At 43.8% G+C, this 12,030-nt stretch overlaps 1 protein-coding gene across 4 annotated transcripts in view; it reads left to right on the plus strand.

The window, feature by feature from the left end:
- Positions 1-7,479: 7,479 nt before the first annotated feature.
- The window catches only part of SLC2A12 (solute carrier family 2 member 12), a 57,693-nt gene continuing 53,142 nt past the window's right edge, over positions 7,480-12,030 (plus strand). For 3 of the 4 annotated variants that reach the window (XM_077776146.1, XM_077776148.1, XM_077776147.1), the window contains exon 1: positions 7,480-7,752. In XM_077776146.1, the coding sequence (XP_077632272.1) occupies positions 7,638-7,752 (115 nt within the window). In that variant the 5' untranslated portion in view covers positions 7,480-7,637. The remainder of the gene's footprint in view (positions 7,753-12,030) is intronic. The other variant, XM_077776145.1, reaches the window with a different exon arrangement.

Raw genomic sequence — 12,030 nt, forward strand, 5'->3', positions numbered from 1 at the left:
TGAAAGAGGTTGAGTAAGCATGCTCATCTGGAGAGAACTCTATTTACCAAACATATTTATGTTTCTTAGTCCAAGTTTTGTGGGATCTGAACATTTTAAAAATCTGGGGACTCCTACTTTTAAGAAATAAGAATACAAAATGGGGCACCTGGGTGCCTCAGTCGTTAAGTGTCCAACTCTTGATTTTGGCTCAGGTCATGACCTCACCGTCCATGGGATCAAGTCCCCCACCATCCATGTGATCAATCTCTCTCTCAAAATAAAGAAACTTTAAAATAAACACATAAGTAAAGATAAATAAGAATTCAAAATTAAGTATGAACGTGAATATTTATTTAGCTAAATTACAAATACAGTAAAACCTTGCTTTGTGAGTCTAATTTGTTCTAGAAGCATGCTTGTAATCCAAAGCCCTTATATATCAAAGTCAACTTCAAGAATCATGGGCTCAGTTGTGACCATGTGACTTGAGTATCACGTACTACTCGTATCGCAAGACGTCATTCGTTTATCAGGTTAAAATTTATTAGAAATGTTTCCTTGTCTTCCAGAACACTTACAGAACAAGTTACTCACAATCCACGGCTTTCCTGCACTAAAAAGCTGCCAGTGTTACAAACATAACACAATCTGAGAATTGCCTAATACATCTTACAGTACTTTTTCTCCCTCTCCTCTCCATTTGCATGTTTTTGGTCACATGATTTTCTTCAGAGAAAATCGAAAGAATCCCGTCTCTCACCTAGCGTGGCCATCCTCTTCCATACACTCCTTGTGCTGAGAGCCATAGGGCAGGTTCACGTGGAGAGGCAATCTCTAGCTCTGTCCCCTCCATCGTTGTGCCCCATGAGTGACAATGTGGAATATGTGTGACACACGTTAGCATAGTGGGTAGGAGAATTCTGGGAAGTCCGTCTTTTATAAAGAGAGCTAGCAAGATCTTAACTATACCATAAAGTTCCTGTGAGCCATCTAACTGAAACTCAAACCAAATTGTTTTCCAAATTAACTGTCCCTAAGCTAAAGCCCAAATATTCCAGGGCCACTATGTCACCTGACACAAAGAAAATGTGACAGAGGGGATGTCAGTGTCGTGGTGCAAAGAGTTAGTTGTAGTTCGTTGCAGTTAAATATTTTACTTTTAAGCTACTTCTGCACACATGAAAAAGGGACTCAGGTAGATGAATTCAGGAACCAACGCCAACTTGGAGTCTCTACAGTCAAAAAAATTTCCCAAAGTCCTGCTCTGAGCTGGGCCAGTTTGCCCTGGGCACTTCCTCACAGTGTCCATCTAGTAACCTTAAACACCGGACGTGGCAGCCAGAACCCTCACCACCATTGCTGCCTGAATGGGGCCTGAGTCTCACTTCATGCCTCCAGTTTCTAATGGACAATCTGGGGCTTGTGATCTGCTCGGCAGAGCCTGGCCTTATGTGTAAAGGAAGCCAGAAAAGGGGGCCTTTCCAGCTTCCTTGTGGGAGGCAGTTGATTTTCTATTCCGTGCCCTCCTCACTGACCAGCAAGTAAGGGGACAGGTGATGAACATAGACTGAAGCTCCCAGGACAATATTGACTGCTGTTGTCACATGGGATTGAGCAACTTTTTCTGACATCAGGGCATGAAAGGAAGGATACGTAAAGGAAAGGCTTAGTCATTGAATAAATGTTGTGGATGCCTCTATCCCTAGGCCATGTAAGAGGACTGAGGAAGATTTAAAAATTAGAAATAATTTATTAGGAAAAACAGCTGACGGCATGAAGAAGGATGCTCCTTTATATAGCTAAGCAGGACAAAAGCAGACGGAGGCCAGACAAATCAAAGAGACAGTATAATTTAAGGGAAGATTAATTGGCACAGGCCTCTTAGTTGCTCAAATGCATCTTGGTGCAAATTAGAAAAAGCTGTCCCTTCCTCATGATACTTTTTTTTAAGTTTATGTATTTATTTTGAGGGAGAGTGAGCACGTGAGCAGAGGAGGGGCAGAGAAAGAGAGAGGGAGAGATAGAGAATTCCAAGCAGGCTCCACGCTGTCAATGCAGAGCCCGATGAGGCTCAATCATGACCTGATCATGACCTGAGCCGATATCAAGAGTCAGATGCCCAACCAAATCACCCAGGCATCCCCCTCATGACATTTTCAAGTGTCTTTTTCTGGAAAATTTGTTTTACAATCAGACAAAACCAAGCTGTGTGGTGAATGGGAATGGTCCACTTATCATGCAATGTATACATTGTGTAATAGGATATGGCAGCCCTAATCTGAAGAAGAACCATTCCTCAGATGTATACTTATTAGTTACACAATGTTAAAACAATATTGAGAAGACATTTTTTCTGGGCCACCTGGGTGGTTCTATTGGTTAAGTGTCCGACTTCAGCTCAGGTCATAATCTTACGGTTAGTGGGTTTGACCCCATGTCAGGCTCTGTGCTGACTGCCAGCTCAGAGCCTGGAGCCTGTCTTCCCATTCTGTGTCTCCCTCTCTCTCTGACTCTCCCCTGCTCACGCTGTCTCTCCCTCTATCTCAGAAGTAAATAAGACATTAAAAAAAAAAAAGACATTTTTTCTGAAAATACTTTTTACATGATTTACACATGATTAGGATTGGTCTAAATTTCTTAACGTGGCCTAAGATTACCATTCCAACAGTGTTAGTTACTTTCAGTTTTTATAATACCTACCACTATGCACATGTGTTTAACAATTATTATAATGGTAATCAGCACACAATTTTCTACTCTGAATTTCTCATGTATGGTAATAAAATAACATTTTTTATTGCTATACTGTCCTCTTAATGATTTGTTCTATAGTTTTCTACCCAGAAAATATACTATAATAAATTCATCCATGCTTCTTTTAGAATTTGAGGAACACGAATCCATATGTAATGATTGGTAAGATTCTACACATGGGATCTTCTTTCTATAAAAGTCATATTGAAAACTTTTAGAGAAAGAAGTTATTTAGGTAGTATACACAGGTAATATAATAGCTATCTTTCCAAAAAGATCATACCAAGATGAGTATTTGATTGGACCAGGGCTAAGGAAGAGCTGAATTTGTATCTGGGCATTTTTTGTCTAAAGATCATATTTCCTCATTTGTATTTACACTGTAATGAACCACTTTAGGATTAGAAACTCCAGAGATGCATCCCACATAAACATAGTGCCGTAAGATACACTGTGGAGAAGCAACGGGGTGTAGTCGAAAACATGTGGATTTTGGAATCAAATGGACTTCGACCGCTGTGCTTTGAAATTTTATGTTCCACAAAAAGACTTGCACAGAATGCTCATAACAGCTTTATTTATAACAGCTCCCACTGGGAACAGTCCAGGTATACATCCATAGGAAAATGGATAAATAAACCGCAGCATAATTCACCCATGGAATACTATTCAGCAATAACAGGATGAACCTCTAAGCCACATAAAAACATGGGTGAATCTCAAAATTATGCTCAGCGATAGAAGCCTTATCCGAAAGTACATACTTTATGATCCCATGATATGAGGAGCTGGAAAAGGCAAAGGAGACCCATGTGAGAAAAACCCACAGCACCGGTTGTTTCCAGAGGCTGAAGTGGGAATTTGCTCAGAAGAGATAACAAAGAACTTTCTGGGATGATGGGCATGTTCTGTAACTTCACAGGGGGTTGGATGTGCACATGTATGTACTTTTCTGAAATCATGTCATGGTACCCTTAGGATTTGTGCACTTCGTTTTATGTAAAATGTCTCAAAGGGGGGAAAAAAAGGACCTAAACAAATACTGAACTCTAGTTAATGATACACAGACCAAAGTATTTCAACTTACTTTGAAATTCATAAATACTGGGGCGCCTGGGTGGCTCAGTCAGTTAAGTGTCCGACTTGGGCTCAGGTCATGATCTTGAGAGTCGCAAGTTCAAGCCCTACATCAGGCTCTCTGCTGTCAGCTCTGAGCCCGCTTTGGGTCCTGTGTTTCCCTCTCTCTCTGCCCCTCTCCTGCTTGTGTGAACATACACAGGCTCTCTCTCTCTCTCAAAACTTAATAAACATTTAAAAAAAGAAATTCATTAAAACCTAGAAGGATCAATGGATGGATAGAAGGACTGATGTACAGATAGATAAAAGAGCAAGCATTCATAAAATGTTGATTACAGAATCCAGGTTTTCCTGTGTTCTTGAACATTTTCAGGATAGAACATTGGAAAGCATTTTTTGATCTGGGGCATGTTCATAACCTTCTCAAGTTCAATTTCTGCAAATGGGGGGGAGTAGTATTTACCTCGCAAAGTTGTGAAGTTAAAAAAATTGCCACAAATAGGCCTGGAACATAGTCGACGTTCAAGCGCCTGGCTTTTTGTCTGGTCCCCTCTTTCCTGTCTTGCCAGCTTATCAGCCATGCACGTCTTTTAGGATTCCACAGCATTACCTACAAGCAGGTGTGTGGGAACATCATTGGGGTAATGGGGAATAAACAGTCTGCGTGCTGTCTGCTAAGATCTATTTCTTGAGTGGAGGAACAGCTTCTAAGGGACAGCAGTGGCTCAAACTCCATGGATGAGGGACAAACAGCCCGTGGTTATACTTGCTCCAAAGATCTTAATGGCAATGAGAGAGGAAGACCTGGGTGCTATAGGCAACCATCAAGTGAGTTTTGATGTATAAACACTAAATAGGTATTCAGCTCATTGAAATCTCCATTTGTGAGCACTCAACCTATTTCAGACATACTTATCGAGGATCTTGATAGCATAGCTGGTATTGTGCCAGAACCTGGGGGTACAGAGACGGACGAGGGCACACCCAGACACACGTGCAGGTTGTCTTGGAGCTTATTTTCTAGCAGTGCTAACATTGGTTGGGCTTACAGGGATCAGCCTGTTAGCCAGCATATATTCACTGAATATGCACTCTGGGCCAGCACTTGGAATACCGTAATGAACCAAACATGCTCCACACCCTCATAGAGCTTACGATCTAGCAGAAAAGGTAAAGTCGATCAATCCATGCCAAGAAATACACTACAAATTATAAATGTGCAAAATATGATGGAGAGATGTAGGTTCCTTTGGGAAATTTAGGCAGAAGAATATCTCCCCGTAGCCCAGGTAAAAGGAATCTCCCCACTTTTCTCGGAGTTAAGAGACTAAGGGGAGCACAGGACAGACCGGAACAGCCACAGCTCACATCAGGGCAATAGTGGAATAAGTAACAGAATTAGTTCTACCAGGAGGCAAGGTAGTCAGCCACACTCTTTGCTCATTCCTTTTGGTTTCTTGTCGGGTTATGCCTTAGGAATGCCAGTATAGTTCGACTATAGAAAGCAACATGGGGAAAAAAAACAAAAAGTGAGAACTGCTTTTAGCTGTACTTAAGGAATTCTAAAATTAAGTTTGTCTTCTGTCTGATCAAAGACTACAGCAAATACCCTGACACTTTCATGATGCCCACGAGCTGCTGGAGGAGACACAGGGCTAGAAATCATTAGACAAGGCAGTTATATGATTGACCAGGTGCAAAAATATATCTTCCCCTCCACCACCCCCCCATCCATCCACCCTGAACCCCCATACCCTGCCAATTTGAGGTCACTGGTTCTGAGCAGAAAAAGTAGAAGCGGGGCGCCTCGGTGGTTCAGTCGGTTAAGCGTCTGCCTTTGACTCAGGTCATGATCTCGCAGTTTGTGAGATCGAGCCCCGCGTCAGGCTCTATGCTGACAGCTCGGAGCCTGGAGCCCATTCTGTGTCTCCCTCTCTCTGCCCCTCTGCTCCTCTCCCACTCATGCTGTGAGTCTCTCTCTTTCAAAAATAAATGAACATTAAAAAAAATTTTTTAAGGTAGAAGCAAAGTGAATATGGAGAGCTGATGAGAGATGAATGTGTGTTACAGATAAAAACTGCAGCTCTTTCCATCACAACACCTTCTGGGAACAAATTAAAACTAAAGCTTCATTGCACTACACATTTTTCAGTGGGAACAAGCTGATCTGGGGGCACACTCACCTCTGAACCAGTGGAGAGCTTCAGCACAATCAGCACACATACAACAGGCACACAGTAAATACTAGCTGAATTCCTACAGGCTCGTTTCCATTTGCTCTCTGATTCCTGGACAGATAAGAAATATGTAAAGATATCTAGTGATGAAGAAGGAAAGTACACATGAGAAGTGACTTTAGAGTTGGGTTATGATCCAGCCAAGAAGTCGAAAGTAGGTCCAGAGTAGTTCAGCTCTTGCCGATGGCACAAATCGGCCTCTCTGTCCAGGGAAGCACCTAGGTCTAAAGGGCATGTTCATGGCATCCTCCTAAAATCAAGAAAGGCTGATAAGGGAAGGCTGGGCCATTCGGATGTAGGAGAGCTATGGCATTAGGCTGCCCAGCTTTGCAGTCTCAGCCCCACCACTAAGCAGCTACGACACGTTAGGCAAGTTTCTCAGCCTCTATTGCCTCTTCTGGAACACGGGTACCTGCCTCACAAGTTGTTTGTTTATTTGTTTGTTTTCTCAAAAGACTCATCTCAAAAAATAAAAAAAAGAATTATATGAGTTAATACTTTCAGCACAATTTCTGGCACATAATAACCGCTCCATAAATCCCAGTTGTCACTCCTCACGATTTTCTCAAATGATCTCAGTTTCCTAAGATTTTTCACTAAACACGATTTGCTTAAAGGTATAACTGAAGGTAAACTATCACAACTCTGTGAGACCTTTTATCTAAATAATATTCACAGATCAGGGGGGAAAAAATCCCCCTTCTCACTCCCTGATTTTATTTCTGAGTTTGTGGCCACCACACTCAGCCCGAGGGGCATCAGTCTGCTCTCTCGGCATTGGCAATGCTCTCCTCCAGCGGAGCTACACACACCTGACCGCAGAGTCAGGCAGGGGTGGCTCCTCTCTTAAAGATAACTATGCATAAATAAACTGGATTACTCCCCTATCATCCCAGGGTATTAAAAGTCCAAAGAATCTATGCAGCATGAGTTCATGCACGCTTGGGCTTGGGCCTGGATTTGTGTGACAGGCCTTGGGGAGAAAGTACACACCACATTCACCTAGAGCAAAATCAGGCTGAAACAGTAAAGCTGGTTTATGCTTTGTTTAAATGGCAAGTGGCAGGACTCTTGGGGTAACAGTCTTGCTGAAAAACTGCCCCACTTTTCCTTCTGGCGGTATGTCTTCGCATAAATTGTCCCCCTCTCTGCACGCTTAACTGGTACCATCTGTGAGCATTCTGGGCCGTCCCTCGCAGCGTCCCTTTAAATCTGCAGGTCTCCCTTCTCTGCCCCTTTTCAAAGGTAAGNTCCTGGCCAAACCCTGTCTGGGCTCCCATGCTTTTTAACCCCTTGCTTCCAACTCTGCATCTGAAGGCACAAACAATCGTCGCAGACACGGCCCTCCCACCGCCTGTGATAGGCTGCTTGGAATAGCAACAGGCTGTGTCACCGAAAAGGGCAAAGCCTTCGGAAATAGAAACAAAGTTGGTTACAAATCGCATTGGCTTTGCCCGAAGTTTTTTTGGGTTTTTTTTTTTTCACCCTTCTTAAAGCATGCTACCATGGGGACAGTGACCGCTGCTGCCAGAGGGGACGGCCGGGGCGCCTGGGTGCCTCGGGAGCGGCTGTAACTTCTCCGCGACCATGGTACCTGTTGAAAACAGAGAGGGCCCCACTCTGCTGAACCCGAAGGGGAGCGCGGCCCAGACTGACGGCAGCGGCGCGGCCAGCGGCAGGCGGCATCCTCCCGGGGCCAGAGGTAAAGTGAGGCAGCGACCGGCTAGAGGANCGCGCGTGTGTGCGTGCGTGTGTGTGTGTGTGTGTGTGTGTGTGTGTGTGCGCGCGCGCGCGCAAGGTGCGTGGAGAGACGGGAAGGGGAGCAGGTGGGAGAAGGAGAGGCAAGGAGCTGTAATGTGAAGACTGCAGTACCACTACTGGCGCGATGGGTCCATCGATCGTGTTGACATAATGTGTAACTCTTTTTCATTTTGGGAAGAGTGACCGGCAAGACAGTGTAAACACACACACACACACACCCCCGCGCGTGCACACACACACTTTTACATTGATTGCCACAAACAGACAATCCGCAACAAGTGGACGTGCAGAACCACTATGTTTTAAGTGAATATTTTAAGTAGGCTTCATAAAATTATTAGTTACGTAATCAGCGAACACAACTTTCTTATTCTTTTTCTATTTCTTTTCTTTTCTTTTTTTTCTTTTCTTTTTTTTTTTTTTAACTTCCCAGCGTCTGTTTGTAATGAATTTGAGCCTTTGAGTGTTTGGGAAGCTCAAACCTCTGCTCCATTTGCTCCTGCTCTCTTTCAGACTGGCCTTCCAAACTGAGGTTCCTTGAATAGTTTTTCCTTCTGGAGGTGAAACTGGAAAAAGTTTTAATTCATTCCAGTTATCTTTTGCTAGACCAAATGCTTTCCTTCACTTCCACATTTACACTTTCCCACAAGCACACTGCAAGCCCTTGGCTACCCTTTCCTACTTTTCAGTTGGTTCCCAAAGGAATGGAAACTAATTGTAATAGGAAGTTAAAGCAAACACAAATAATTGTCTCTTGACCGCTTTCCTCAACCCTGCTCCCCTTCACCATACCTACCAGAGATTCCCAGGCCATGTACTGGAATTTCATGAACAATCCAGAACACTAAATGATACAAAAGACATGTACCTTTCACCTTGCAGTGGATCTGTAAAATCATGCTTGCATGTGAGTTTGTCTGATCTTGGACTTGAATCGACGACCCCTCTGACGGAGGCGTGGATTGGCTCCTGGGGAATGAGAAGCTGTCCTTCTTCCCTGCCCTGCTCCGTGCTCAGCTTCCTCGAACTTTCCCATTCTGGTCAAGAGTGAGTGCCGGAGGTCAACCTTTAGGACGGCCTCACCCTCTCTTATGCAGAGCTGCCCCTTTCTCCCATGGTGCTCTCTGGCTCCAATATCTCCAAGCAGGCCAGGGAAGCTTGTATCTGAGGGTGAAAGGGAAAGAACTGCAATGTTCTCTCCGAGTTCCAGGAAGACTGAGCTGCATAGCTTGCTCAGGTGGCCATGTCAACAAAAGGGCTCGCTACACAGTCTGTGACAGTGTCACAAAGAGGATGAAAAGAAACTTTGTCCTGAGGGGCCCTCCCTGGCAACAATTAAAATCCTGGACTCTTTAATTCTGATATGGCCTTAAAAGCACCGTGTCCTCTAATAGGTTAAATCACACAAGGTCACAGTCATCCTGAAAGGAGGTCACCGGTATTAGTGTTTGGAAAAGTTGAACATAGGCACAAGATTCAATTTACAGTGCAACTAAAGTTTGTGTTCCAAAGAAATGATTAATGGAAAAACATGGTAAATTATTTTCTTGATTTAATTTTAAATAAACCTTTATTACATAGAAAAGAAAGAAGCCTAAATGTTTCCCCCAAGTCTTAAATCAATAAAGCTTTGATTTGTGCTAGAGTTTATATTTAGATGGATACAAACATTTTAGGATTATTTGTGTAAATTTTCCTAAGTTTTCTTAGCCGCATCGTGGTACCCAAAGGCAATTATGTGTATAGATATGGATCTACTGAAGGCATAGCCCAGGTTTGCCGTAGATTATACTTTAGTCTGTTTTATGAAGATGTTGAGGTTTTAATGAAATAATGTGTGTCAAATACTTCCTTGTGCTTTAAACGTCCATAGTTTCATCCAGGAAATTCAGAGTATTTAAATATGCCCAATACTTATCATACTATTCCTGTTCTTGAAGATACAAGTTTTTCTGTATTCCTAGATGGGGAAATTAAAGCACAAAGAAGAATGAGTCATACAATCCAGGAGAAGGTAATTAGATCATTTGAGATACTGAGAAACAAATCGACACAAAAATTTCCAGACTCCATGCTAGCACCTCCTAATGCTCTCATGCACAATAAAAGTGTTGGCAGACCTTGCCTGGCCACCTGCTCTGAAACTGGAAAGAATTCTTTGTTCCAGTGACTACGAGCTAATGAACTTAAGTCCATTTTCAATAAGTTACGACTTAAAGCGTATGTATTTTTAGCACATGTTTTGGTATTCATAGACACGTTATAATGGACCTTATAGGCAGGGTTAAGCTCAATTCGTAATCCTGGTGCCTAGAGCCCACCACCGTATAGCTGATATTAGAAATGCGCAGTGCTATAACATCTCGCACAAGTGAGAGAACATGTGAGGCCGGCTCAAGTTCACGCAGTGCTGGTGCAAAACTCACCCTCGGGTCTCTGACCTGGGGGCCCAGATGCCTGTTCCTCTGTCTCAGAAGGTGGGTCTTGCAGGCTCTTCCAAGTTCATGTTTCTTTCTTTCTTTCTTTCTTTTTAATGTTTATTTGTTTTTGAAGGAGAGAGAGAGACAGAGCATGAGTGGGGCCAGGGCAGAGAGAGAGGGAGACACAGAATCCGGAGCAGGCTCCAGGCTCTGAGCTGTTAGCACAGGGCCCGACGTGGGGTTTGAACTCACAAAACTGTGAGATCATGACCTGAGCTGAAGTCAGACACTTAACTGACTGAGCCACCCAGGTACCCTCCTGATTTCATGTTTCAAATGACTGGCTCAGAGGACGGTTTCATTTAAGGCCCTTTTTACCCCTCCAGCACCTGCCCAAAAGGTCAGAAACTAAGAACAATATTCACTGGATGAGTGCAAGTTCTCAGCCTTGCAGACCCAGCTGCCCAATGCTCTAGAACCCAGATGAATAAACCTGGACTCACTGACCCATCTGAAAGAGCTGGGCTTCATCCCAGCTAAGACCCTTCTAAATCCAGCATGCCACAGGCTGAGATTTAAGAAACGTACGCTTGTGCTAATCAGATGAGTATCCGAAGGCAGTTGTTCTCAAACATAGTTAAAGCTGTGAGACTCCTTTCTACAAATGAAACACTGAAGTAGGTGGTCAGTATGTAAGAGAGGCAATCATGGCACCTCTTTAGTGGAAAGAGGGGAGGAGGAGAAAAGGAAAAGCGCGGGGCAGGCTGCTCCCTGATCCCTTCCCATCCCCTGTAGTCCTGAGCTGGGTCCCGGATGGGACCACAGTAGCGAACCATAGGTCCATCACTACTCTTGGCTACATAGGTGATGTTTTTGAGGGTGGGGCATTTTTACTATCCTCCTACTGAGTCTTGGATTCCCAGGATTAGCCTAAACCAGGCCCCTTTGATTTCAGTCAGGCCCAGCTCTCTCAGGCTTCCTTAGGCAGCCGGATGGAAAGTCTACAACTTGTGAGAGTTGAGGAGACTTTAGAAACAACCTTATCCCCAGGGAAGAGTAGGTCAGACCAACTACCTTGACCTCATAACAGAGCCTTGGTTGTGAGAAGAGCAGGTCTAACAACAAACCAGTCATTTGGAGAAGACCCAGGGCTTGGCCATTACCATTTTTCCAGGCTTTTCATACATTAAAAAGTGGCAAGACCCATGACAAAAATTATTGTGTTTTAAAAACACAGATATTTAACCAATTCATGGCTGATAACAACAAAAAATGCTGTATACAGCTTGATATTGCCAAGGAAATGGCAGGATTTAGAGACATGTGAATCTATGATAGACTGCAGACTCTTTTGTCTGGAAATAAGACCAGATTTAAAGATGATTATCTCCCTTTTCACTTTGGCCAGCTTATCTCTATGATTGTACATTTAACTTCACTTGGAAATCACATCAAAAGTCTCTGTTTGAGGCTCCTTGTGACTGTGAGGTCCAAGCAAATGGCTTCTCCGTGATCTAAGAAGAGAGAAGGCTGTAAGCAAACATGGCGGGAGCTGTTTCACCATAGACTCTGGGTGGTGTTTGGCTCACACAGCCAAGGCTCTTGTTTCCCTTTCAGCTCGTTGTGACCTAGAGAGGGCAGAGAGGTTGCTGCTTCCACAGACTACCTTCTGGGCGCCACCACAGCTGTAGACATGCGTTGGAGGGAGCCTGCAGGAGGCAGGGCCTGGCAGACATGGATAAAGCCATCAAGAAATGTGGTTGACCGGGGGGACTGAAATCTGTCAGCTGACACCAGTG

This window comes from Crocuta crocuta, unplaced genomic scaffold, assembly GCF_008692635.1.
Source record: "Crocuta crocuta isolate KB4526 unplaced genomic scaffold, BGI_CrCroc_1.0 scaffold25, whole genome shotgun sequence".
NCBI classification, from domain to species: Eukaryota; Metazoa; Chordata; class Mammalia; order Carnivora; family Hyaenidae; genus Crocuta; species Crocuta crocuta.